This window comes from Pelodiscus sinensis, chromosome 19, assembly GCF_049634645.1.
Source record: "Pelodiscus sinensis isolate JC-2024 chromosome 19, ASM4963464v1, whole genome shotgun sequence".
In the NCBI taxonomy this organism is placed as follows: Eukaryota; Metazoa; Chordata; order Testudines; family Trionychidae; genus Pelodiscus; species Pelodiscus sinensis.
The window spans coordinates 9,785,435-9,812,878 of NC_134729.1; the positions used below are offsets into that span (position 1 = coordinate 9,785,435).

The 27,444-nt window shown below is 44.5% G+C and overlaps 1 protein-coding gene across 5 annotated transcripts in view; it reads left to right on the forward strand.

The window, feature by feature from the left end:
• Positions 1-357: 357 nt before the first annotated feature.
• Positions 358-27,444, forward strand: part of EVI5L (ecotropic viral integration site 5 like) — a 61,021-nt gene continuing 33,934 nt past the window's right edge. For 2 of the 5 annotated variants that reach the window (XR_012896643.1, XM_006132023.4), the window contains exons 1-8: positions 550-742; positions 14,697-14,923; positions 20,353-20,542; positions 20,941-21,165; positions 22,734-22,808; positions 23,920-24,045; positions 24,414-24,557; positions 25,981-26,070. Coding sequence is in view for 4 of the 5 variants with exons in the window: in XM_006132023.4 (XP_006132085.1) it covers positions 14,742-14,923; positions 20,353-20,542; positions 20,941-21,165; positions 22,734-22,808; positions 23,920-24,045; positions 24,414-24,557; positions 25,981-26,070 (1,032 nt within the window). In the remaining variant the exon portion in view is untranslated. Of the gene's footprint in view, positions 488-549; positions 743-1,194; positions 1,386-14,696; positions 14,924-20,352; positions 20,543-20,940; positions 21,166-22,733; positions 22,809-23,919; positions 24,046-24,413; positions 24,558-25,980; positions 26,071-27,444 lie in introns of those variants that run through there. The other 3 variants (XM_025189156.2, XM_025189155.2, XM_025189157.2) reach the window with 3 other exon arrangements.

Below are 27,444 nucleotides of genomic sequence, written 5' to 3' on the forward strand. Positions count from 1 at the left end.
CTGGGCAGCTTAGTCTTCAATAGCCGTTGGTTTGCCGAGCTGCCACTCCTAAACCTCCCTGTAGCTGATTAGTTTATTTACCTGTCAATCAAAGGTAGTCTACTAATCTATTGGCCCTTGGAGCAAGAGGTAGGGATTATTGTCTTCCATCACAGAGCATGCCACTCCAAAACATTTCTGCATTTGATAGGTGATCAGACCAGTCTATCAATTCCGATCGCGTTTCCTATTGGTCACTGTAACAAGGGGAGTCGCGCCCTCTGTATCTTGCCACTCAACGTCTGTTTAAACATAGTAGGTGAGAAGTCTTGTCCATTAGCCACAATGAGTGCTTATTGGTTAATGCTTAATGGGCGTGGCTTATATCCCCGCCCCTCCACTCCCTCCTCCCCCTCTCGGATCCGCATCTCACTCTCTCTTCGGTTGCTGGTGGGTGTGGATACAGTTGGGTTGCCAACTTTGAGCTCCGATTGGAGGATGAGGCTCGGTAGGCGGGTTCTGAATGTCCCTTCCCGGGGCGGGATTGGCCAGCGGTCGAGGAGGCGGGGAGGAGGGCAGGGCCTCCTGTCAGTCAGTCAGTCCGTCTGGTCTGGGCAGCCGGCGGTTCCATGGCAGCTGCGGTGCCCAGCGCCCCCGCCCCTCTGCATGTGGTGATTGGGGGAGAGAAGGCCGGGCCCGCGGGGTTCGGGCCCCCGCCCCCCTGAGGAGGAGGCTGGGGAGCCGCCATGGCAGCGCCGCACAGGTAGGAGGGGCAGCCGGGGGCCTCCCCCCTAGCCAGGGGCTGGCTGGTGCCCAGCGCCCTTCCCCCACCCAGATCCCGGGGGGAGAGGCTGGTGCCCAGTGCCCTTCCCCCACCCAGATCCCGGGGCTGCCTGCTGGGGTCCAGCCCCTCCCCCTCCGAATCCCCGTTAGGAAGATGGAGGGAAGGGGCTCTGCTCCCAGACTCCCTTCCGCCCCTGGCCTGGGTGGTCCCCTCTCAGGTAGCGGGGCCTCGCTCATCCTCTGCTGGGATAAGCATGAGTCACCCTGGTGACCCCCCCCTTCAAGCAGGAGGGGTTGATTTGGGTTCCTTCTATCCTAGCTAGATGGGGGTACCCTCTCCCCATAACATGCCTTTCTTTCTAGGGAGTGCCTGGTCACTTGCCTGGAGATGTGGATACTCCCTGTTCCCCTAATGCTCTGCTTTTCCCCCAGCCACCAGGAGGATTTCACACATGCCCTGTTCCCTCAGAGTCTGTCCAAAGCCCCTCATATACAGGCATAGGGAAGGAAGAGTGCTGGCTCCCCTCTCTTTCCAGGGAAAAGATGGTAGAAGCTTGGCACATCTGCCTTCAGCACATATTGGCACATCACCAGCTCCTGGTCACTGAAGCTGTGCCTTTGTGGCATGGGTTTTTTATTTGTCTCTCTGATCCCATCCCAGCAGCTACCATCTCCTTCTGGGTTTAAAAAAACATAAAATCTAGGCCAGTGTGACTTGGTCTATTCTAGAAGGAGCCTTCCCCTTGTCTTCTTTTCTGAAATGGTTTCTGCTGCTGAAACTGAGAGATTTGTTCCCCAAATTCTAACTCTTGGGTGGGCCTTGCTCCTTTTTTGTGCTGCTGTTAGGCCAGTATCCAAATCCCTTAGTGGAAGGCTTTACCAAACCCAGCACAGACATGAGGAGTTGTCTCCAGGTCTAACTGGTTATTACTAGGCAGGTACTATGACAGCACCCACTGAATTGTGTTATAGCTGATGGTTTGTTATTGTTCCCATTGTGTCCATTTTTCGTGGAGTTTAGTAACCAAGGTAGAAACCTAGGACACAGCTTGTCCTTCTTGATACAACTTTTAAAAACTGCCTTTGAATGGAGGATCTCCAGAATGCTGTTAAATGCACCAATCGATCTTTCAGTTTAATTTTTGCCTATTTAGCATGCCCCAAATGGCTAATTTATGAAGAGGAGAATCTCTGCTGTGACTGATTTGCTTGTAGAGTATTTCTGAAAGGAAGTGCCTCAAAATGGCCCAGATGTTTGTTAGCTGCTTAGTAGGTTGAGGTTGCTTGCAAGGAATGAAAATTATGTTGATTTTTGGTGTCCATAGGACTTGCTGTAGTCAGTCCTGGATCAATGCAAAGAAATCACTGCTAATCTGAGATCTTCCACAACAGCAGATGAGGTACCAATGGAAAACTCCTCAGGGATATGAAACATTTATTCTTAGGCCTAGTTGCAATTTATTGATGCCTTTTTAAAAATCATTTTGGTCACCATCCTGTGTTGTCATTCTCCGCTTGACTTCAGATGGGATTTTAGTGCTGTCTTAGGAACAACTAGGATGCATCTGAACTTGGAAAACTGGTCTGTATTTTTCAACAGTGAAGCACGCATTAGGGTATATAGGTCTTTAAACAGTTTTACCACCCTCTCATCAGGGCTCACTTTGAGTTTTGACTATGCCATCAGTGCTGAACCCTAGAACAGACAACACTCCAGCTGCCAGCATTGCTTTGATAACTGTTGATTAGGCATGCAAGAACACCATGCATAAAATGGTGTTGGTGGCTGATATGCTTTTTACACTAAGCACTCATCTACAGAAACACAATTACTTTGTGGTAAGATGGGGTATGAACTTACCCCTGCACTATTCGCCCGCAGTCTGTTAATATACACTCTGCTGAATATGCCTGTTTCTAGTTGGTTAAAGTGCTTGGAGCTAGTCCCATTATTAGCTTGCCATTTCAGCTTGCTGCAAACTCATTGTTCTTGTAGACCAGGCCTAAGGCACCTTTTCTTTAGTGCAGATACCTCCAGCAAGGTTAGCTGATATAGTAAAGCTGCCAGAGGCTAGTCTCTACACTAATGCATATATAGTTGCAAAAAATGAGTACTGACTTCTGTAAAATAGATGGGGCCTTAACAGTTAGAAACTGATGCCATTTATCATTTGAAAATAAGTTGGTGTCTCAGCCTTTGAGTAGTATAACAGAGAACTGCTAACATTGGAGATATCACCTGCTGAAATTGTGTCAAAATTGAAGTGGACAGAAAAGGTAATTTGAATTAAGGGTGTTAAATATCGACTAATTTACTAATCAAATAGTCAATGCATTTTGCATTGACTATTCAATTAGTTGATACGGCGCCTCTGCCTTTGAAGTGTAGCAACAGCCCTAGGGTCCCACAGACTAGGATTCAATTGTCTAAAACCCTTAAGTGCCTATGAATGTTTCAGACTACAAAATTATTTTGGTGTAGGTGGGGAAATAGCCAGGGTTCACCAATACTTCTGTGTCTGCCCAAAAGAGGAGCCATAAGTTGGGATGAAACCCAGTTTCTTTGTTGTGTAACCAACTTAAAACAGTCCTAGAGCTTTGAACTTGACCTGGTTAATAGTCATGAATTTCAACATCTGTCCTCCTCTGCTGTCCACATTAGAGTGTAAGAAGATCCTTTGAAAAATAGGGTCCTTAGTGGCTGCTTGTGGCTATTACAAGCTGTGATGTGCATGTTTGTGTTCATCACGAAAGATCCAGAATAAGTAGCCAGTCTAATTTCAGACCTAACATTCTTGACACTGGCCCTTTAAAGTAGTATTTACTTTGATATTTAGTAATAAAGTAATAAAGTTGTGGGTTGCCTGTGACATTGGTCTCAATGACACTTTATAGGTGTGCTTAGGAGTAATAGATTCTTTGGTAAATATTGGCATCCAAAGGCTGAAAACTAAGGATTCTTTGTCCCCTTGAGTTTTTCTGAAGCATACCAACAACATCGCATTAATCTAAAGTTATAACATGTATATTTAAACATGTTCTTTCTAAACTGATGTATATCCGGAGTCCTGATTAATTGACTCTAGCAATACTTTTATGACTTGTCATGCCAGGAAAGTTATTGAAATTGGATTGACTATACTTGTGAGATGCTTAGCACCATGAGATCTTTGCATATATACAAAGGCTGATGATGTGTTGGAAAATAAATCCTGCAGAATGAAAGATTTTGGAATCAGTGTGTGTTAGGTGCTAGACAGTTGGTTACTTAGGTGTTTGTCTTATAGGACAGTATTTATAGAACAAATTCAATTTAGCTATGCATAGTGTTGTTTGCACCCATGCATCTTGCTGCTGGACTGAAGAGAAAACCTTTGGGCTTCAGAGTTCATGATCTATTGTTCACTCAGCCCTTCCTCTAAGACCTCCTACACCTTGGAGAGTTTGGGGGTATTGATAATAATTTGATTAACAGGGATTATGCCATCAGAGTAGCTGCCCCTAACTATACTATTCTATGGCGCCTATACTGTGGTATTTTAGCACCTTGAACGGCTAGTGTGGTGTGGTAAGGCTTCAAATGATAATATTGAAGAGCATCTTGTGATTTTTCTCCCGCCCCCCATCTTCCTCCCCAATACTGGTTGGCATGTTGTCACTCAGAACTCCCATTGAAATAAAGAAGATTCTTGCACCATAGAGTTCACTGAGTTTTTGCCTGGAAAGTCTAACATAGTCATGGTGCTAACATTTTAGTTTGTTATTACTAGAGCTGCTTCTGTATCTGAGATCAGCATTGTTGTATGAGCAATTCAACACTAGCTATGGTCTCAGTTAAACTAATAAAAGCAAGAAAATTCAGACCTAGAACTATCGTCTTATACCACTGCAGAAATATAGATTTTAAGGTGGCGTTTAAGATTGCCCATTGTAAAGTGCATCATAACAATAGCTAAACAGAGCAGAGCGACTTAATGAGTGACAAACAATGAGTTGTTTATCTCCTTGATCAGAAACCAGATTCACTCCCCCAGATGCAAATGTCATGAGTTCTCAACCAACCTGGTTGAATCCCATGGCACTTTTTAGGTCTCTCATCATCACCCCCCACATTGTAACCGCTGGTTGGAGTTGAATGTACTGTAGCTTCCTTGGCTAGCTCAATACCAGTGAACATTAGTTTCTCTGTAACTGTTTTTTTTTTTTGCAAAGCAATGCTGGTAGGACGTTGAAGGAGAGTTTATGCTCTCCAGCTCCTGTAAACATAACAGGCCCTGCTTTCCCCCATGGGGTGGGGGAAGCAATAATGGGATCTGAGTGTCCTGCTGGAAACTGGAGTGACCTGTCTGTAGAAGTTAGCCCCTGAATTTTTTAAGTGAACTTACTACCATGGAAAGTACTGGATTGAAAATGTCTTGGAGACTAAAGTCTGTCTATCCCCAGGACAATAAAAAGGCAGTCTTTCCTACATGCTGTCTGTACCAATGTACCACACCTCTACCTTGAAGATAGTGCTGGGTGTTCAGTTTGTGTCTCTGCTCAGCCCTAGCCTCTTTAATACTGCCTACAAATCAGTTACATAACATCAGATGTAATAGTGACTTGATACAACAGTAGTTTGCTGAGAACTCTCCCTAGCACATTTCATATAATCTTCTAAATAGCCTTCAGATGACTGTGACTTCTGGTTACTATAGTCAGAAATTGATTTGAATCAGTGACCTAGAGGAGCCTACATCTTGGATGAGAGAGAGCAACTAAATTAAGACCCTAAACTTCAGAGCCAGGACGAACAAAGAATGTTTTGTTTTGTTTTGTTTTGTTTTGTTTTGTTTTAATCTTTGAGCACTTGTGCCAATGTTAGATGTGTGGTTGAACAGTCATATTAAAATGAAGGGTTTATTATATTGATTTCCTTCTTATCCTTCTCTGTGCTTGAAAATGTGATAACTCATTAAATCCTGGAATTCAGAGTGATAGCGTGTAATTGTTTAATGAACTTATAAACAAAAAAGCTCCCATTTCAAAATAAAAACAAAATTCCAGATCATATAGATGTTTACAGTGATTACATTTATCTAAGCAACTTACATACAAGTTCAGTTGTAAGATGTTAATTAAATTTCCGTGACAAATATGCTGTTTTTCCTTTTATACCAAGAACATTATAGAGTTAATGCAGAGTCCTAAAGATAATCTAGTCGCTAAGTTTCTCTTAAGCCTTCACTTTTGATGCTGTTAGTTCTAGCACAGTTAAGCAGGCAAAGTCTTTCCTATGCTTAAAAACTGGAATATTTTGTTACTGCCATATCAGCTGAATTGGTATGTTGCACATAGAAACCAACAATTGTAAGAATGTTTTAGGTGTACAACTTTCAGGGAGGAATAACTAGAAAGAGTGCACAGATGTGAGCATTTACAATTATCGCAACTGTTGCAGAGGACTATTCATGCCATTCAAAAACAATAAGAACTCAAGTAAAAGGTAACAAACTTTGGCATATGCACAATTTTCTCCGCCATTTTGTGTCAACCATTTAGTTAACTTTTCCACTTGGAAAAAAATGTAATAGAAAATTGGACATCATGTTTCACTAGCTCAGTAATTCACAATTACAGCTTCTGCTGCAACTCAAAGTGCAGCAGCATCAGTGCTACCCAAAGCCAGTTTATACTGAAATTAAGTTCTTTACACCAAGTAAATGGTAGCCCAGAATCACTGGCAAGTGTACTCATGAACTAACATTTCTAGGATTTGGGAAGCGACAAGTCCTGCTCCAATCTGCTCTGTAGTGGTAGAAACAAACCAGTAGCTGTTCAGCTTGGAATATGCCAAAAAATTCTAGTTTTGATGTCTTTGTCTGTCCCGTGGTAGAAAACTTGAGGGGAAACTTCTTTTGTGCAAAAGATTTAAAAAGTCTATAGGATACTATATCTTGGAAACCCTGTGCTACTCCTCTGGACTCATATTTTTAACAGATGTCATTAGTCTGCTGTAGAACTCAAGTATGTTACAGGAAGGCTGGGGGGCGGGTAAAATAAAACAAGGCTATGCCTTGTATTAATAACTATAATGCTGTTTTTGCTCCAAGTTACCTTTTTAAGGAAAACTGCTAAATGTTTATCCCTTCCAATAAATGTTAATGCTTTTAAATTAGATTGCTTCATTCTGAAACAAACCATGATTTGAAGTTTGGAACATTCCTAAAGGTTTCTACAAAAGTTTCTGCTGGTGATAGTAATAAGAATAAGGAGGATGTGTGTTTTAAATTTAGGTGGTTTCATTATGGGAAGCCTCAGATAAAATTACAGTCCCAGTATAGGTGATACTTTCTTCTGAAAACATGTGTTTTTGTTCTAGGGATGTAAAATATCGATTAATATAATAGTCAAGTAACCTCATGAATTCTTATCGGTCACTCCACTATTCCAGAGGCAGCAACATGGACCAGCTCCCGCCTGGCACCCCACAAGAGAAGCCAGTTTAAAAAACAATTTCTGTCACAGATCCGCTGCCTTACACCCCACACTGCTGACTCCGAGTCCACTGCTGACCCCAGGCTTCATGTTGCGCTGCCAGTTTGAAATGCCATGCAGAGTCTGAGGTCAGCTTCAGTGTTTCAAAGTGGCAGCAAGGGGGGGAATCAACTAGTCGACTGACTATCCGATAAGCATTTGCTTATCAGATAGTTGACTAGTCCTTAACATCCTTTTCTCCAGTGGGACTGAGCTCCCAGACTTGGGCTGTGTCCAGACTCAGGGGTTTTTTCGAAAAAAGTAGCCTTTTTTCGAAAAAACCTCACCTGCGTCTAGACTGCAGCCGCGTTCTTTCGAAATTAAATCGAAAGAACGCGGCTTTTCTTTCGATGGCGGTAAACCTCAATTTACGAGGAAGAACGCCTTCTTTCGAAAGTTCCTCTTTCGAAAGAAGGCGTTCTTGAATGTAAATAGGGCTTCTTCGAAAGAGAGCATCCAGACTCACTGGATGCTTTCTTTCGAAAAAGCAAGCCGCTTTTTCGAAAGTTCAGCGTGCAGTCTAGACGCTCTCTTTCGAAAGAGGCTCTTTCAAAAGTATCTTTCGAAAGAGCCTCTTTCGAAAGAGGCTTGCAGTCTAGACATAGCTTTGGTGTGAGCTGGAACTGAGCTGGGCTGCCTACACGCCTGGCTCCTAATACACTTTAAATACAAAGCCCCACAGATAGGTAGGTCCTGGACCCAGCGCAAGCCAGGACTGAGCTGGCCTGCTGGTGGCCATTCTGCTAAAAAATTTACTGGTGGGGGAAGGGGAATACATGTAGTCTATAGCATTAACTGAAAAGCTTTTGCTTATCGGTTAATCAGTTAAAATAGGGATGTAACAGTGCAGTTGATTTTCTCCTATAGATATAAAAATAAGAATCTGTGAAACTTTATATTCAACAGCACCACAGATAGTAATCAAGTGATCTTTTAACTGTAAATCTTATTGAAGACTTTGCAGAGAGCTCTGGTATTTCTACTTAAATTGAGTATAGAACTTAATGATTCACAGAAAATCTTAACAGTGTAATGGAGCAAAAGTGGTGTCAGTTGTACAGCACCAGTGAAGCAGGTCATGGAATTGGAAGCAGAATTGCTCAATGTTAGGCAAGGTCTTGGGTAGTTTTTGTCCCCCCACCCCACCCCTTTATTTAAAAAAAAAAAAAAAAAAAAAAAAAGCTGTTCTTACTGACCAGTCCCTTATTATGCAACCACTTCTGGTAACAGTTTAATTCCCATCTTGCCTCTAGGGCCAAGGAACTATGCCCTTTAGACTTGAAATGTTTTGGCTAAACTTTGCTGTATTTCAAAACTATTACCCTAATAACATGGCAACACTATATTCCAAACTGAAATAACTTTATTATCAGGCCTTGTTTTACTATCCGCTCTTTCTGCCTTGCTGTTCCAGATTTTTAGTATGCCCATTTTCCAGCTGACAGAGTGTTGGGGACTGTATGAAATGCTGCTCCCTGACTAGGATAGTCAGTTTTCTGACAACTTAAAACAATAGCTCCTTTTTTAATTAAACCTAAGGAAATGTCTTTCTGAATAAGTGGTCATCTGGTTTGCACTGAGACTGAATTCAGCCTGATGCAAATAATAAGAAATACTAATTATGAAAATACCTTGTCTTCCAAAACCTGGTTTCCCAGCGAGTTTTGGTTGTTTCTCCTCTCATCTCAGAGCTGTTTATAACATTTGTTACTGTTTTATCTACTGGTAGTTGCTGCAGGTTGCCCATATTAGCAATAGGCACCATCTTGTGCCAGGAATCAAATTAGGGCCATGTGAGCTCAGCACTAGGGATGTAATAGTGTAGTGGATTAACTGATAAGCAAAAGCATATAGGCTAATGCTATAGACTACATTCATTCCCCTCCTCTTACCAGTAAATTTTTTTAGCAGGCTGGCTAGCAGCCTGGTTCAGTCCTGGCTTGCAACCCGTCCAGGACCTACCCCTGCTGTGGCTCTGCATTTAAAGTGCATTAAGAGGTAGGTGGACAGGCAGCCCAGCCCAACTCAGCTCCAGCTCACGCTGTGTCTGGGAGCTCAAACCCCTCTAGATGGACTGCTGCCACCCCGCACTGCTGCCTCTGTGTAGGAGGCAGCAGCGCGTGGAAATAGGCAGCCAGTCCACGAGAGGAGCTGGTTTTTTAAACTGGCTCTCCCCCCCCCCCCCGCCCCCCACAGACCTGCTCCATCTGGCACCCCATGTTGCTGCTTCTGATACAGAGGCAATAGTGTGGACTGGCCAGTGGCTCCTCGGGAGTGGGGCCAGATTGCACTAGCTGCTGGCCCCATCCCCAGGTACTATAGAATAGTCGACTAACCGATAAGAATTCATGAGACTACTCAACTATTCAATTAACCGATATTTAACATCCCTACTCAGTGCCATTCACGAGGTAGCATTGTAGCTTTTGAAATGTAATTGATTTGTTTTTCGTGTTGCCTTTGTCAAGTGTTCCTGCTTTCTTATGACCTTATGCTATCCTGTCTGGCTGGAGGCAAAGTCTTTTCAACCACACCTCTTGAGCAATGTAGGTATCTGTTTATACCAATCCTCCTTAAAGGGGGGTTGTTTGTAACAAATAGGGATGTTGGATATCGGGTAATAGAATAGTCAAGTAACTGCATAAATTCTTATTGGTTAATTGACTATTCTGTAGTCCTTGGGGGTAGAGCTGGCATGCCCTGTGGGAGCTGATTTACAAGGGGAGCCAAGCTCCCCACACAGAATGGCTTCCTGCCGCCCTGCGCTGCTGCCTCTGGCAGCAGCCCCTGTCCATGGGGGGGCCAAGCTCTCCACAGACAGAGGCTGCTCCTCCTCTCATGGAACAGACTCTGTCTGTGGCAAGCCTGGGCCCATAGCAGACGGAGGCTGCTCTGGCAGTAGCCCTGGACAGAGGCTGCTTTGCGGTAGGCTCCCCTTCCTCTCCCCCCACCATGCCTCTGTGGGACCACAGAGTCGGTGCTGGGAGGAACTGGCTGGTACAGAGGCAGCAAAGTGTGGGGCAGAAATGTGTGTAGTCGAGAAGATTAATTGATAAGCCTAAGCTTATCGGTTAATCATACAGTCAACTACACATCAACATCCCTGGCAACAAAACATGCTTTATTAATGTTATAAACAATTAGCTAATGAGTTCTGACTGATTTATAACCAGTTACATGCTATGCTAGAAGCTGTCAACTAATCATACGCCTTGTGTAATGCCCATTTTTGTAGCAGTGAATTATGTGGCGATTGTGATTATTCAGAGTTCATATGGAAACATGAGGTGCTTGTATTCAGTTGATTACAAATATGAGTGGGTACAATTATGAAGAGGTTTTTGGTGTCATGTATAATTTCTATTATTATTAGGAGCTGTTAAACTAGATTTGCTTCTTAAGCTCCTCCCCGGAAGAAGACTAAGAAATGTACAATGGCCCAGGCATTTTCGCATAGTGATAGGGAAGAGATGATGAAACACGTCACACTCAGCTAGCATGTTTTCAGTGAAACCTTTGTAGATATAAGAATGAATGAGAAACAGGATTGTGGCACTGATTGCTCCAGTGCAACTTGTCAGTGCCTCTTCCTAGGATCCAAACCTGTAGACACAACAGGCAACTGGCAGCTAGCAGAGATGCTCAGAAGAGCTGGGAGTAAAACAAGGCTAAATTAATCCAAGAAGCAAAAGGGATCATTTATTAATAGGCACTAGAAAATGTTCCCCTTTAAAAGCGCCTGGGTCTATTTAAATGGGCAGAGCTGCTGCATTGTTCGCTGTGGTAGGATTAGCTTTGCTGCATTTTTCAGACATAGTGCTTCCAGTCTCTGGATAATAATTGTAATTTTACAGTAATGACATGCTGGTGTCAGCAAATAAATGAGGCTGAGATTTATAAGACCATGTCAACTCTTCCTATATTGAGGGAAATGGGGGGGGGAGAGGGGGTTAGAAATTGAAGCACATGTTGTATGTTTGTGGCTGACAAATCACTGTAAAATTAGTAGGAGAAAACAATCATATATCACACTGATTAATAAGCTCTATTATCATAACTAGGACAAGGCATGATGCATTTCTAGAGGGATACACCTTGCTGGACAGAGGTTGATACAAACAATGGAGGCACCAGTTAGATTCAGAATCAGTGCCTCACTGAGAGAAACTGTTCCACCACTTCCAGCTACTGCAGGTGGTGTGGGAGATTTCCTTCTAAGGCAGTGTTTCTCAACCAGTGGCACGTGTAACCTTAGAGGTCCACAAGAGAATTTCAATACAAGTGAAATTTGGCAAAAAATGTCCGGGTGGTGAGAGTGGGCACTTCAAAGATAGGGTTACCATACATCCAGTGCCTGACTCTGGAGAAGGGGAAGGGCATTGGGTTAGAGCAGGGGGGCTGGGGGTGCCTGGCTCTGGGGTTACTTAATCATTTTTTTGAAAAAGGGGTGCTTCGTAAAAAAAAAAATTGAGAAACACTACTCTAAGGTGATTCCTCCCCTCCCCCCAGATGCTTTTTGTTTGGTTTTTTTTGTTCTGCTTTATTTTTCATAGTCCTTGGCTGATATATAAGACCACGTTTTGGATTCCCTTGCTTTCTCCTCTCTCTGCAGATACAAAGCTATAGGAAGATGAATAGATGAATTCTTTCCCCTTCCACCCACACTCCAAAGCCTCCTAAATATTGAGTGTGTGTGGGGAGGGGCTGCTAGTCTATCCTTCACAGCACCTCTACAAATCATACTAGAGTGTGTGTGCTTGTTTTTTTAATGAGTATTTGTGATAATCAGAAATTGATGCTTATGTCTCATCTGCCCAACAAGGTCTGCCACAGATTTAGATATAGTTCAGTGCTACCGACTTGATGCTTCAATATACCAGCCTTCTTGGTCTTACTTCCATGCTTTATCCTCAATATGCTGAAAATGTGCTGAGTACTTTGTTGCCTTCTATAAGCTTTATTACGAACCCACTGTACTTACCAAAACTTCTCCGTATTGTGATGTCTTTCTTTCCTGTGGTATCAGTATACTCTGTTGGGCTCAGTATGCCAAACTCTGCATTCTACCTGCACAGGAGGTAACCAACTTGTATGTTAGTACAGGGCAGAATGAGATCCTTCAGCATGTCGTATGCAGTTCTGTCAGATCTTCATGTGTGGCTTTCAGTGCTTGTTTCAGCATGCACCTCTTGCCATAAAGCGAATACAGCTGCAGGCTGCTCAAAGTTTAGACACAGGCGTATTCTGTTTCTAAAAAGGTGTAGCAAGTGGCAAGGAATGGTAATGTCAAAGCTACCAAAGACTTGACTGTTAAAGTGGCCAGAGAGGTGCAGCACCCTAAGAGCATTTGCCAATCAAAGCCTTGTTCTCCGATCCCCTTACCCCCAGAGAGCCAGCCCAGTGGTGGTTAGTATACTTGTTCTCATTCTCTCTGCAGACCACTTTGAAAGAGAGATTCACTCATGGACACGCCTGCCTTCCAGACATCCCAACCCCACACTTTGGCAGCTGGCTTTAAAAATATCACTATATTTGTTTGCCATGAAGAAAGGCTCAAAGACAACTTAGTTGAATACGTGTGGAGTGTACTCTCAGATTTCATGTGAGGGAGACCTCTTTCCATCACTGTCACTTCATTTGTTCCCGTGTGATATGCTCTTAATGGTTAACTCACAAGATATAAGTGCAAACTTGTTAGAATAAAAGCAGGAGCTCAAAGGGTTTAGAAAATATATCTCAGCAATGGATCCAGGTTGATGGGATAGTTGTGACCTTTATTTCTAACCCTGGCAAGTGCAGAAGATCACATTTAAGGAAGGAAAATCAAATTTAAGAAAGCATGTGTGCATAAAGAAATATCCATCTGCATGCTACGAATGCTTGTGACGCACAAAGTAGACTCTGTGGACTGCTCTGTCTCAATCACTGTGTCTTGCCCTCCCCTGGGAGGAATTCCTCTGTTAAAATATTGTATTAATACATAAACTAAACCACATTTTAGTAACCCGAAGGCTGACACCAACCAATAAAAATAATTGATAGCTAAAGCTGCTGTTATGTCTGTCATCATCCAACACAGCATCTCTGAGAAACTTGACCGGGGTTTTTTAAATTATGCATTTACACAATCCATAGATGGAAAAAATTCAGTGGATAAAAACTAGCTCCATGGGACTTCCCTCTGCAAACACTGTCCTACTTCACAGGATAAATATGCTAACTACTGAGGGACATTTTGTAGTAATGGAAGCTATTCAAGTACCTAAAATAAACATTATGGTCTGCAGCTATACATGAATTTGGGCTGCAATCCTATCAGATCTCGCAAGTAGCAAGAGTCAGGCCTGGTTAGTGTGTGAGTGTAAGCCATTTGTGGGAAAACCCAGGTTGCTTTAGGTCCACCAGTAAAGGTGCTGTTCCCTCTTAAGCCATGTCCTACCACATCTTTACCATGTTGCTAAGACATTGAATATGGACAAAGTTGCACCAGTTTAACTATAGATATAATTTTAAAATAGATTTAGTTAAATTAGTTCCATCAAGAACAGATTTTTTTTTCAGGATTTATGAGAGGGATAATCTAGAATAAAATAAGGTGTGAATGTAAAGAAGTTAATCAGGAATAGCTAACTTGCATGTGTGACTACTCTTATTCTGGAGTAAGACTACCTGATTCCAAATTAGCTTAATCCAATTCAGATAAACAAATTTGTAATCAGGAATTCCTATTCCAGAATAAGAATGCCCACATGTGGAATTAATCAGTAATAGAGATTTCAGGAATAACATCTTGTGTGGACAAAATCTAAATCTGGTTTATTGACTTGTTTTAATTTAATTAATTGTCCAAGTAAGATTAATAAACTTTAAATTGTCTTGAATTGTGCCAAAATTGTTTTTTGTATCAGTTTTGTTAAATTGGTTTGTTTGTTTTTAAAAATTAAACCTGTACAAAGAGGAAGTTTGTTGCTGGAGATGTTGTCCTTTCAGCTTACCCAAAAAGCTCCCTTATGGTGAAAGACTTCAGCAGTGGGTGCAAAGTCTGGAGCCTTGGGCCTGGGAGACACCATGACAAAAGGCACTGGATGAGGCCGGCGTGGATATGAATTAGGGATGTTAGCGAATAATCGACTAGCCAGATAACTGCAATTTAACATCCTTAATATGAATCAACACAAAGGATAGTTGAGCAGTTCCTGATGGAAATAAAGGGACATGAGGATAGACCTGGAGTTCTGAGGTAAAGGTAATGTACTTTCCAGTCAATAGAATATTGGTTTAGAATAAGTCTTCAGCAGCCACTGGCTCCCCTACATGATACTGACGCTGACACAGTCTGGGTAAGAAAAGGTCTGAAACAAAGGAGCTATATATGTTTGTGCTGTGCATGCATATTAATGCTGCTTGTTCACTTCCAGATGAAACTTGGACTTTCCTGAAGGGTGTTCCTGTGTATTTTGCGAATGAACATCCCTGTTACCCTCAGCCTTCCTGAGATGGCAAGTCCGGCAGTCAGCCCAGACTCTTCTTCCCACGAGGCTCTTTCTTCTGTCAACTCTGCACCAGCCTGCTCCCCCAACTCCGATTCAGAGAACCTAAGCCCAGATGAGCTGGAACTGTTGGCAAAGCTGGAGGAGCAGAACAGGTGAGGAAAGCTTAACACTCTAGTGTGTTCTTGTTGCTGAGGAGGCTAAGGCCAATGGGAGCTAACTTACAATCCAAGGAGTCTGTGTGTGCCATAGTGTACAATGTGTCATCCCCTGTATCTCAACGGTAGTGTGAAACCACCAAAGAAAAGTACTGCTGAAGTGCTCCAGCAATGTGTGTCAGCCCCGACCTGGAGGGATTGCCTTTTCAGGTGAAGAGAGCTTGACCTGTAAGACCCATATAAACCTTAATCTCACTCCTGACTATCAGCAAGACATCAGTTGTAATGGACACAGTCTTGTGCTATTGTCAAGTATATGCAAGATTCCCTTCCACCCACCAACAGATCACTTTTCACTTCCGAAATCCCCCTGCAGCCAGAATATAAATGGTAGTAACCAAGAGTTTTTACTAAACTGGGTCACTTCTGCTTCAGTGATCTGGAGCTTGAAAGGCACCATATGTCTTGGCCAGTCACTTGAGTTACTCTGTCCAGCTGATCTTGTTCTGTCTGATGTTTCATCTATTTTGAGATGACTACCACTTGCTCTATAGTAGGTATAGTTCCTGTTGGGTAGCTGTTTACAGAAAACTTCTACCTAACACAGTGTGTAGAGTCCACAGTAACATACCAATTGTCTGGTCTACAAGACTGGGCCTTGGTCATCTGAAAAGATAAAGGCAATGACAATCTATTTCTTGATTAAATTAATATCTTCTTCATCTGCAGCTTTTGTAGGAATGATTCCCCGTTGGCTTTTTGTTATTTTTAGAGTACAAGTGAACATGTTGTCTTTAACATCTGACCCAAACACATGAAGCCTGGAGGCTGGGAGTGTAAAGAGCCTTGCACAGCTAAAGTTTGCAAAACACATGGATAAAGGAAGGCACCAGTTTCCCTACAAGACATGGGTGTTTCCACAGCTTGTTCTGTTTTTAGAGTGGAGATTCTGGTGTTTACCCTCCTGACAATTTAGCTCATGGAAGGCTGGAAATTCTTTTGTCAACTACTCCCAAACATCCTGGGGCCTCGTTTCTGAACTGAATGCTGTCTTACCATGATCCATTGGTGGGTTGTGACCCACCATACAAGAAACGGAGTTTGAGGATCCATTGAAGAGGACTTATTTCCTTAAAGTGTCTGCAGAGGATCATTTGCAATAGCATCATGTGCTGCGTCTTATCCTGTGAAAAGATGGTCCAAATAATTCTTGCTTAAAAAAAAAAAAACCCTCATTGTGAGCTTAAGTGCAGTTTCCAAATTTTAAAACCTTTTATTGCCACAGATAAACTTGCCAAGTAGTTTGTTATCCTCTGCTCTGACTTGGCAAAAAGAATTTTCTGCAACAGGAGAGTCTGACCAGGTGCCCAGCAAATGTGAATCCCAGTATGTGCACTCAGTATGGACACAGTACATTGGCTCATTGGCCACATGGCCAGCCTGAGTTCCATTCTCACGCTTCTTCTCATTCTCCAGGTGAGATGATTCCTCTAGCGAGGTCTCTTCTGGACAGGTAAACCCATTCTGAGGGCACCAGAATTGCTTTGAGGAAATTCTATGGCCTGAGTTTTACAGGAAGTTGGAGATGATCATAATGGTCCCTTTTGGCTTTGGAAATTTGTCTGACTTTGCATAGTTTTGACCATATAAATGCCATTTTCCATCCTTTTACAATGAATGGGAGTGGATGCTAATCACCTCCCTATGGGAGGGGAGGGACTCTGTCAAACAATTCTATTTCTGATTCTCCATCTCTAAAGAATCCAAGCTCCCTAAACAGAAGCTTCTCATAGCTCTCTTTCCTGTGGAAGGATGCTGCTGGAATTGATTTCTAGTAGCAGGGTGATGTCTGCGGGATGCAGTTTGTAGTAAGGTGGGGGAGCAATTACACAGTGTGAGGAAGAGGATGGAAGGTACTGACCTTGTTAGGTACCGATTATCGTAAGCATCCGGTGAAAGGCCAGCGGAGGAAGGCAATCCCCGCCCCTTCCGCCCGAGGCTTCTGGGCCACGTGGAGAGCCACGGCTGCCATACTGCGGGCCCGGCCCGGCTCTCCGTGGCGGCCAGGGGAAGCCAGCTCTGTCCCTCCCTGGCAGCTGCGTCTCATTGTTCCCAGGCAACTGTGCTGCTGAGCTGGGCTGCCTTCCCCAACAGGTGGCCAGACAGAGCCAGGCTGCTGTGTCAAAGCCCTAGCCTTCCCCGCTGATGGCCCCAGCCTTAGGTGGTTGGTCATGTAGGCAATTTTGGGAAGGCTCTGCTTTCCCTTGCCTACATTACTGACCCCCCCATGCCAATTATCCTGTTTCCTCAGACTTTCCTTTTCCTGTTCCTTGGCAGTCAGTCAGTCCAGAATTTGATTACATTGAATCAAGAAAGGGCCAAATTTTGCCAGCTGAACTTGAAAGCAGAAAAGTGCAGCTGTTGGTAGGGTAAATTGATATTCAGAAAGGCACTAGATTCAATACCATTTCCCATGTTTTAGGATGGCCCCTGAAACAGCACTGAAACTGCCTCTGCTCTGCTTATCTCTGTGTCCCACTCAGCCCACTCAGCCCCATATTGTATCACCTTCTTTTCATCAGGAAGATGACTTTTCTTAAAGTGATGTTGAGAATTTCTGGAAAGGGGAGACTCCTTTTCAGTTCATTGCTGAGTTTAATACTCTGTTAAAAGTAACTATTAGTCTCAGATCAGGAAGTCACTCTGCAGGGCTCTAGCTAGCTGTTCTCCTGATAACAAAAGCCACTTTCATTGCCCATTTCCGCCCCAATAGGCATCTAACTGTATAATTCAGTTGTAGATTTCCTTCCCGCTCTGAAGGGGTGCACCTGGGTCTCCCTGGGCACATCCGATTTCTAAGTTGCTGAATGTTTAAGAGGAAACAAGTGCAGCTGGAAGCTCTCTTGTCTGAGAAGAGCAAAATGTAGAATTCTGTTAAGGGTCCGGCAGCTTTGAACCAAGATATATTTAGATAAAATAGAAAGCAGAGGTCCTAAAGCTTGTGGTGGCTGAAAATCAGTGGTACTCCTAGCAAGAGCGGGGGTGATACCTCTGTTCTGGTCATGTTACAAATTGAGTTACTGCATCTTGTGTGTCTAAAACTTCCTGTGCAGTTTAATTTGTAGCTCCTCTTTGGGCTTGTCTAAACAGGCAGGTTACTGTGCTGTAACTTTCTCACTCAGGGGTGTGAAAAACACAAACGCACACTCCCAAATACAGCAAGTTACAGAGCTGTAAAGTACCAATGTAGGTGATGCTACAGTGCTGAGAGCCACACCCTGCACAGTTAGCTGCTACTCTTGTGGGGATGGCTTACCAAGAATGCTGGGAGAGCTGTCTCCCAGTGTTCTTGCCATGATCACACTGCAGTGGCCCGCACTTTACATTTTGTTAGTGCGGACAAAACCTGTTTCCTGTCCTAAACTGTGGCACAGTGGTATTGTGTGCTGTGTCCCATTCCAGAGGTGGTAGCATTCACTGAAAGATGTACAGCTTTCTTGTTGCTTTGCCTTTTAATTTCAGAAGGGTGGATGAGGTTAGAAAACCAACTTCTGTTGGTGAGAGAGACATGCTTTCCAGCTTACACGGAGCTCTTCTCAAGGTCTGAGAAATGTACTCACAGCTAAATGCAAGGTGGAACAGATTGTCTAGCATAAGCAGTTAGCACATTTCAAGAGACCATTCAAAGTGAAGTGGCCTGTAAACATCTCTGGAGGGTAGGAGGGGTTGGTGGGTTATAAATGGTTGTAATAAATCATAATTCAGTGTCCTTTCAATCTGTGATCTTTAGTGTCTAGGAAAGTTATGATTTTGTTTAAATTTCCCAGACCTGAAGAAGAGCTCTGTGTAAGCTTAAAAGCTTTTGTCTCTCGCCAATACAGGTATTCCAATAAAAGACATCTCACCCACTGTATCTCTCTGAAATCCTGAGACCAATGTCGCTGCAATGATACTACATACAGTTTCTTTATAAAGCACTTTGGAATCGTGAATACATGGCTAGAATTTTAACTGATTTAAATTGCCCTATTTTGGTTTACTTCAGTAGAGCCATGCTGATTTACACACACAGCCTGCAATTACTTTAATGGTCACATTTAGGTGGCATCATGAGGGAATTGTAATTTAGTACTGCAGTAGCCCCAACTAGGGCTGTGGTCCAATTGTTAGAGCCCTGCAAATCTGCGGATATCCACAAGTATCCACATCCGTGGATATAATTGTGATAGACGTGGCTCATTTCTGTGGATACAGATGTGAATACAAATTTTAAATCCATGCAGGGCTCTACCAATTGTGCTAAGTGACACAGACAGAGTGAAAAGGACTGTGAATCTTGTTCTAATTTGATTCTTGCTAATACCTCCTATGCAAGGTCTCGATACTTCTTCAGTTATCATAATACCTTGTAGTCAGGTTGTCACTTTCTGAATCATTCACTTTTTAGCCTGATACCTTCTAGTTTGGTCTTGCCTAAAGGCAATTGTTTTTTTACCTTTTTAAATTTTATCAGAATTCCTCCAGGCCGGGGCATGAGTTCCACAAACGGACGAGAAATAAAGTCCCGGAAGAGCTTGGAATGTGCACTGATCACCTCCAGGCTTTTGTTTTCCTAGGCAATGAAATGCAAAGGCCCCTGGCATTAGGGTAGTGAGATCAAGTACCCAGGAATAAGTGAACGTATCTGTATTGTACATAGGCTGCTCTCAGTTATTCTTTAGTTTGTGTTCTAACAAGAAACATGTTAACGTATTACAATTTACATTTAACGTGTCTATTCTGAATACTCCTCTTACTTTGGCTAGTGGGGAGCGCTGTGAAACCGGATTATGAAAGTGATTTGCCAAACATGGAGTTCGGGTTGCCTTTTAATTTTGAGTCTGTTTAAAGGCTTGTATCTTCGTTGAAACAGAAGCCAAGGGTTAGAAAAGAGCTTACATTGGAAATGGCTAGATCCTAATATCCTTTCATAGGAGCACAGAAGGTTTGTCCTGGTATAAATTCCCTCTCAAAAAGCCATATGGCGAATCTAGTTAAACTTGGTTCTTATGAGAGCCCCTGACAAAGAATGTCCACGTTCCATCATGGAATCTTTGAGTCTGAATCACTTCCTGAAACACACAGACTTGAACTCTTGCTATTAAAAGTAATGTAGCAACACATTAAACTCTCCCTTCTGTTGCTGCCTTCAGTGCAAAGGTTGGTAGCTTCAATAGCCCATCTTTCTGCAGAGGAGCTTTCTCTTTGTATGAGGAGCGTTGACTCTCACATGTGATGTAGAGAACCGAGGGTGCAGGCTTGCACTGATGGTCTTGCTATATGGCTTGGATGGTTGCTTGGTTGTTGCCTTTGTGGCTTTGCTTTGTGGAATCTGGGAAGAGGTGGCAGTAGCTCTGGTCTCACAATGCTGCTGGCATCTCATTCAGGCTGCTGGAAGCAGATTCCAAGTCCATGCGCTCCATGAATGGCTCCCGCAGGAACAGTGGCTCCTCCTTAGTCTCCAGCTCCTCAGCCTCCTCCAACTTGAGCCACCTTGAGGAAGATACCTGGATCCTGTGGGGGAGGATCGTCAATGAATGGGACGAATGGCGGAAAAAGAAAGAGAAACTGCTGAAGGTGAGGAAGGGGGGCAGGTTAGTGAGAAATTGGGACATGGTTAGCACAGATTCCACCTCTTCCCTCCTCTCCCACATCCTCATTCCCAGCAATACCTGGGATCTTTTTCAGGCTCAAAGGCAGTTTGATTTGTAACCCTGTCCTAGGACTTGCCAAAGACATTCTTCCACTACTCACTCCCACATCTATCCATCTCGGCCACAAGGGGGAGGGGATGGGCCCTCTTCAGGGCCCTTTGCAGCATCCCTACCCCTTGCCCGCCAGCACATCTGCATAAGCTCGCGCAGAGTATTGAATCTCACTCACCCATTGTGGCACAGAGAGGCTGTATAAAACTCCAGGATTGTGGAACATTCTCCCCTGCTGACTCATGACCACTTTGCATTGCTTCTCACCAGGAGCTCATACGGAAAGGAATCCCGCACCACTTCCGAGCCATAGTATGGCAGCTTCTGTGCAGTGCCACAGACATGCCTGTCAAGAACCAGTATTCAGAGCTGCTGAAGATGTCTTCCCCCTGCGAGAAGCTGATCCGGAGGGACATAGCCCGCACATACCCTGAGCATGAGTTCTTCAAGGGCCAGGATAGCCTAGGCCAAGAGGTCCTTTTCAATGTCATGAAGGTAACAAGGAGCCACCTGTAATGGTCACAGTGGAGGGCAGCATCTAGCATATGGGCAGATGGTGTAGAGAGCCGCTGTAGCACATGATGCAGCACTGCACTCTCAAAGTGGGGTTACAGTTAGAAAAGTGACTTGATGGAAGCTACACGAGTTCCATTTCAGTATCTTGAATGCCAGGGCTGTGACATTGAGCTGGGAAGTAGAGTGAAACCACAAACCCTGTAAGAAGCAAGTCTTAGTGGGAAGTAGGCTGAAGAGTTTGTGCCTGCCTCAGGTTAAGGCGTGGTCCATCTGATTTCACTCATTCTTAGAACAGGAGGGAGCTATTAATAATCTTTAGCAAAGCACGCTGGGAGTCAAAGGCAGCTGGGCACTAAATACTGCAGGTACTTCCTAGTCAGTTGGAGGGAGAGTCAGCTCTAGAGAAAATGCTGCTTGCTAAGGCAATGGTATACAAATAGCACCAGGCAGGGGATGCTGTGTGAAGGATGTGGGAAGATTAAATCTGTGGGTATGTACAGAACAAGGGTTTGGAGAAGTTCTCTTGCATGACGAAGCCTGTATTGACTGTGTATCAATAATGTTGTGGTATTTGGGGGTGCCAATACTTCAAGGGGACTGGGCTACAGAATGTTTTCCAAAGAGTATTCTCCATCTGTCTTCCTCATCACTTTCAGCATCCTCACCCATCAGCGAGAAACTGGTGACTTCAGCCAGGGAAGTTTTTTCCTCCCACCCCGCTACCCTCCCTACTGATGATGTATGACCCTGTGAGGAAGTCTAGTGTCCAGCTGGCTCTGCTGTAACTTTGTAACTTGTCAGTTTCATCTGACTTAGGGAGATGGTGTAAGAAGAGACCATGTATATCCAGTTCTTCTAGCTGTGAAGGCATATTAAATGAAAACACCCTGTCGACCTCAAGTCGCTGTGGCATATTTTTCCCTTAGGATTGACTGTTTTGCCTGGTAAAGACTCTGTATGAAAGAAACATTCAGATAAGGAAAATAGACCTAGAAAGTGGTGGCTAGGGAAGCACCTGAAACATTTCTCAGGCAATTAAAGGCAATTCCCTTTAATATGTTTCTCCTTGCAGTCTTGGGCCTTTGTCTCAGGCTGGGTGTCAGTTCTTATCTCTTGTTGCATAATACAGTGGCTACAGAAATGTTAATAAACGCAATGCTTGAAATAAGGCAGTTGTGATCTGTGATGCAAATTCTGTTTCTTATTGGACCCTGTTTGATATAGATAGTTAATACAGCTTTGGGGTATTTAAAGCATGATGTTTGCTGGCTGCACGCTCTGAGCTCAAGAGAACACTTGTAGGCATAATTTCATCTGGGATACTTTTCTCTTCATGTGTGTGGGCTACAGAGGAATATTAACACATTTCTGGGTCCTAAAAAGAGTTCTTGCCTCTGGCCTCCCGCCCGTGGCCATTGGTTTTGTTGCCTTACTCCTCGCCTTTTTGCTCTCTTCTAACTAATTATCATTTGTGTGTCTGTAGCTCCCCTGCAGGGCTCTAGAGACCGTAACTCTGCCTGCATCACACTCAAGTGCTCTTCTTTCAGGCTTATTCCCTAGTGGACCGAGAGGTTGGATATTGTCAGGGCAGCGCGTTCATCGTGGGATTGCTGCTAATGCAGGTTGGTGCCAATGGAGATCATGCTGAGTGAGATTATGCAGCATCTGACCCATCAAAACTGCTAGCCCAGAGCTTTTTCCAGTGCAATTAATGGCTGTGGAAATGCCACAGGATCTTTAACTTCCCCCAAAGACTTGGCAGAAGGGACTTGGTTTAATGGCTCACCTGAAGGTCCCCTGCCACTTACTGCACTGTCAGTACAAATGCAAACCCTGGGATGAGAGTTAGTGACCTTCTGGACTGTGAATGCAGCCAACTTGAGCTGTGCCGAGTCATTTCTACTTCTCTGCCATTTCTGAAAAGTGTCTTCTCTAGTGCCAGAGAGCCTCTTTTTTAGGGAACAGGAATTTTCTTTTGACACACAAACCTGAGAGTAAAAGATGGCACTCTTCCTGCATCTGTTTAACAAGGCAAAGCCTGTTTCAAAGCCAAAATCTACCACCTCACCCTGTGAAGCACACTCCAGGGAAGGTTTTAAACACTAAAAGCTAGGTACTTGTCTTGTTATGAAGCAGTGCTAGAAATGCCTCTCAAACACTTCACAGGTGAATCAACATGCTCTGGTTGGGAATTTAGATGCTTCCTCCCATAATAAGCAAGCCTCAGATGTTGTGAATTTTCCTTTGTTTCCTCCTTACCTGTTTTGACCCTTATCTCACACCAATGAACCCTAAAATCAGGAATGAAAGAAGCGTCATTGGGCCTCCCCTTCACCTTTGTAGACCCTCTATGGATCAGGCTAATCTGTTTGTAACGTGGCGTATATAGATGGTATGCTATGTACAAATGACATATAAAGTCAATGTAAACCTACTGGGGAAGAGTGTCCAGCATGGCAGAGTCCTACTCATCCATTTGCATGCTTAAATTCTCCACTGGGAATGCATTTCATGTAAGCAGTGGCTGGCCCCATGGAAGCAGCAGGAAAAATGCTTGATCACTGGCCAGAAGTGTCAGGAATCCAATCCGAATGGAAAGCATTGTTCTGCTCCATCTCTTGTAACTAGTGTTTAGTGTTTGTCTCAGCTACTTTAGAGCATAGTTCTGAGTCAGTTTCATGCTGGGCTCCATTGAGAGACTAATGTGGGATATGTCTCGGTTTGAACCTGCAGATGCCCGAGGAAGAGGCTTTCTGTGTGTTTGTGCGGCTGATGCAGGAGTACCGATTACGAGAGCTATTCAAACCCAGTATGGCCGAGCTAGGCCTCTGCATCTACCAGTTTGAATATATGCTGCAGGTAAGTACAATGAGGAACCCAGGATTACAGTAGCTCAGACAATGAGGCCATATGAGGGTATTAGCAGGTTAACTGGGGAACTGGCCAGTGGTTTCTTTGTGCACACGATGGTCTGTGACTCTAGGCTAGAGAAGCCTGGATTCTTTCCAGATTCCCCACAGAATGTCGGAGAAGAGTAGAACCTAAATGAGCTAGTTGCCTTTGGGAGCGACTAATGGAATTGGTTCTTGCAGTGGAGTCCTTGTCTCTGGTAGTTCAGTGCTCCCTCTGGCTAAGAGATTCCCATACCTCAGAAGGGATGGTGTGCAACCTAGAGGCTGTAATGATCAGCAATAGTCACATGTCTGCTCTTTCTCTCTCCTATGCAGGAGCAGCTGCCTGAGCTGAACATCCACTTTCGTTCCCAGAGTTTTCTCACTTCCATGTACTCATCATCCTGGTTTCTCACCCTCTTCCTCACGACCTTCCCTCTGTCGGTGGCTACCCGAGTGTTTGACATCTTCATGTATGAGGTGAAGCATTTTGTGCCGGGAGGACTGGGGGCATGAGCATGAGCTTACAGGGATTTCTGATATGAAGGGGGAGCAGCTGCTTTTCTGAAGGCAGGATCAAACACAACAATGCCAATGTCTGGGAAAAATTAATTGTGAACAAGCTAAGTCGTTTAAAACCAGCCACAGCTGCATTTTCTGCCTGAATAGAAGAAGCTTGTTAAATCTTGTCAGGCTTACTTGTAAGATCAGAAAGGCGTTTCCCCTCTACACAGTGCTTCAAGTGTTTCGAACTGTATGTCCTCATTCTCTCTCTTTCAGTGACACTGAGCACCCCACACTCCCATTGACTCTCTTGTTCTGGGGTGACTAGATGAGACTCTGCAAAGCTGTAGTGATTAGCCCTAATAGACTAGCAAGCTTAGTGGCAGAAGCCCTGCTCTGCACTTCACCCCTCCCCACAGAGTCTGGCCCTATTGTGGCAGTGCCCTTGGGCCATATGTGTGTGGCTAGCTGTAGTGTGTGTAAATTGGAGCACTTCCTATGGGAGCTGTGGCCAAACTGCAGCCCAAGGAGTTCTGGGGATATGAGTCAGCCTTTGTGAGCCAAGGGGCATGGCTGACCAGACCTGCACTCAGGATGAGGCGTTTGTATAGGCCAGGGGTGGGCAAAAGGGCCTCTGAGGGTCAATTAGGGTCTGGGGGCGGGGGAGCACCCTAAGCCATCTCCGCTCTGTCCCTGCCCTGCCATGTGCTCCTCGCAGGGTGGGAGGAGGCTTCCCATGCTTCCCCACCTCCAGGCTCTAATTGGCATGGGGGTGGGGTAGCATGCCAAGCCTCTTCCAGGACATGGGTGCCTAGTGGGAAGGGGGGGGGCAAAGAAGCTCCCCCACCCTCAGACTAATTATTGCCCACCCCTGGTATAGGCTCATCTCCCACTAGTTAGTTGTTGACCTTTCCTGCCAGGCTCAGATTGCCTTTAGGGACCATGGCCCGAGTTTGGGTTCCCCACCCGGGATGTGAAATGCAAGCTTTAACCTGTAGTTGATCCGAGGAAATTGACAGTTTTACCCAGTGAGGTTTTTGGGTGGCTTCACTGGGAAAAGGTGAACAACTTTTCCTTTCTTAGACCCATTAGAAATTCCGGGTCTAATTCTCAGTTATGTTGAAGGCCCCTTTCTGGGGCTCTGGCAGTGAAGTTCCTGTGCTGTTCTTGCTCTGGTAAAGGGAGCTTGGTGTGGGCATAAATTACATTTACTTTAAGGCTCTTTTCCTTGCAGGAGTGATGTCTGGGCTTAGGTGTGAAGGGGAATCAAGCTCTGGGTGTGTTTCCCTGCCCCTGAGATGCGAGAAGAACAGAGCTTAGGCACCTGATTTTCATTGCACTCTCAAATGCCACGTGAGCCTTGTGTCCGGGCCTGAACCTTCTCTGTGCTTTGCCATAGGGGCTGGAGATCATCTTCCGTGTGGGGATGGCCCTCCTGCAGTTCAACCAGGCGGAGCTGATGCAGCTGGATATGGAGGGGATGTCGCAGGTCAGAAAAGCTCTGCATTGCACTCAGACTGCCCTCTTGGCCAGCCATGCAGTTGTCTTAGAAAAAGCTCCATAATCCTGTTGAACTGGCCATGCTCAGTGTGTAAATGGAAGCTGCCCAATCTAACACTCAAGACTGGCCCACTTCTTCGTGGCTGGCCCAAGCTTGTGGTGGGGCACTGCTCTGTGTATCACTGGTATGCGGCACCCTGACATGCTTCTGAAACTCAGTGGGCCACAAGTCACCATCTAGCCCAGACCCTGAATCCAAATCTCTGTGAAATGTGAGTTCAGGCAGTTTCCATTTTCCTCAGGCACAGTTTCAAAGGGGAGATGTGAAAGACTCCCCAATAGATATTCTCTCTCCAGCCAGTGAAGTACTGTTGCCTGCAATGCTACAGCTTACCCCAGCAGGATCATGTACATGGTTAATCTTACAGCCCCGTCCGTACCTGTGGCTCTTGTTCTGCTTAGATGACAGATGATGCAGTTCCAGCATCTTGGCTGCGTAGGACCCACTGCTGAGACCATGCAGTTGGTGGGAAGGGGGAAGAGAACAATGGCATGGCAAGAAAATGCATTACTGTGTGAAATACAATTGGGCTTTGTGAATCTGGCCCATCAGCAGTTACAGTTCTCACTCACTGTGCTGTCGCTGTCATGCACTAGACAGAAAGTGAAGAAGTCCTTGCAGGCTTGCTGAGGTTGCAGAGTGATTTTCCTTTCAGTTCCCCTACAGATGCTGGGCACTGTGAGACATAGCTTTCAGCTTTCCCGTTGAATTTGAGATGTCCTGAGGCCAGACACATGAACGCCCTTTGTGTTTGGAGCTGACAGCATTGGATAAGCTCCTGTGTCTGCTTTGTGCAGAGCACAGATCTTTCCTGTCCATGCCTCAGTTTCCCCTCACTCGCCCTTTTGGTGTTAAGATTTGAGGCTAAGAGCTATAAAAGTGGTGCATTGTTCCTGCTGCCCTGTCAGCAGGAGCCTGTCCTTGATCCCGGGCCACAAATGGAAGTAGTAAAGAGGGGTGTAATCCCCTCCAGTATTCCTAGAAATAGCTTCCTGTTTTTATTTCCTCCTCTCCTCCCCCACTGACTCCAGCTATCCAGCTTCTTCACATGCAGCTCTGCTCCCCACACTTCTCTCTGGCTGCTGGAGCTTTGGAAACTTCCCAGATACTGAACCTACCCAAGTGCTGCCCAGGAAGTCCCACATTCCTCAGATGCACTTGAAACGCCCAGGTCTGACACACCAATGAACTAGCAGGAAGTAAGAGGCTTCCAGTGATTGCTCAAGGGCGTCAGAAACCACTAGAGGCCAGATAGCAAGGAAGGCAAGTTGCTGAGCTGTCTGCTGTGACATGAGTATTGAA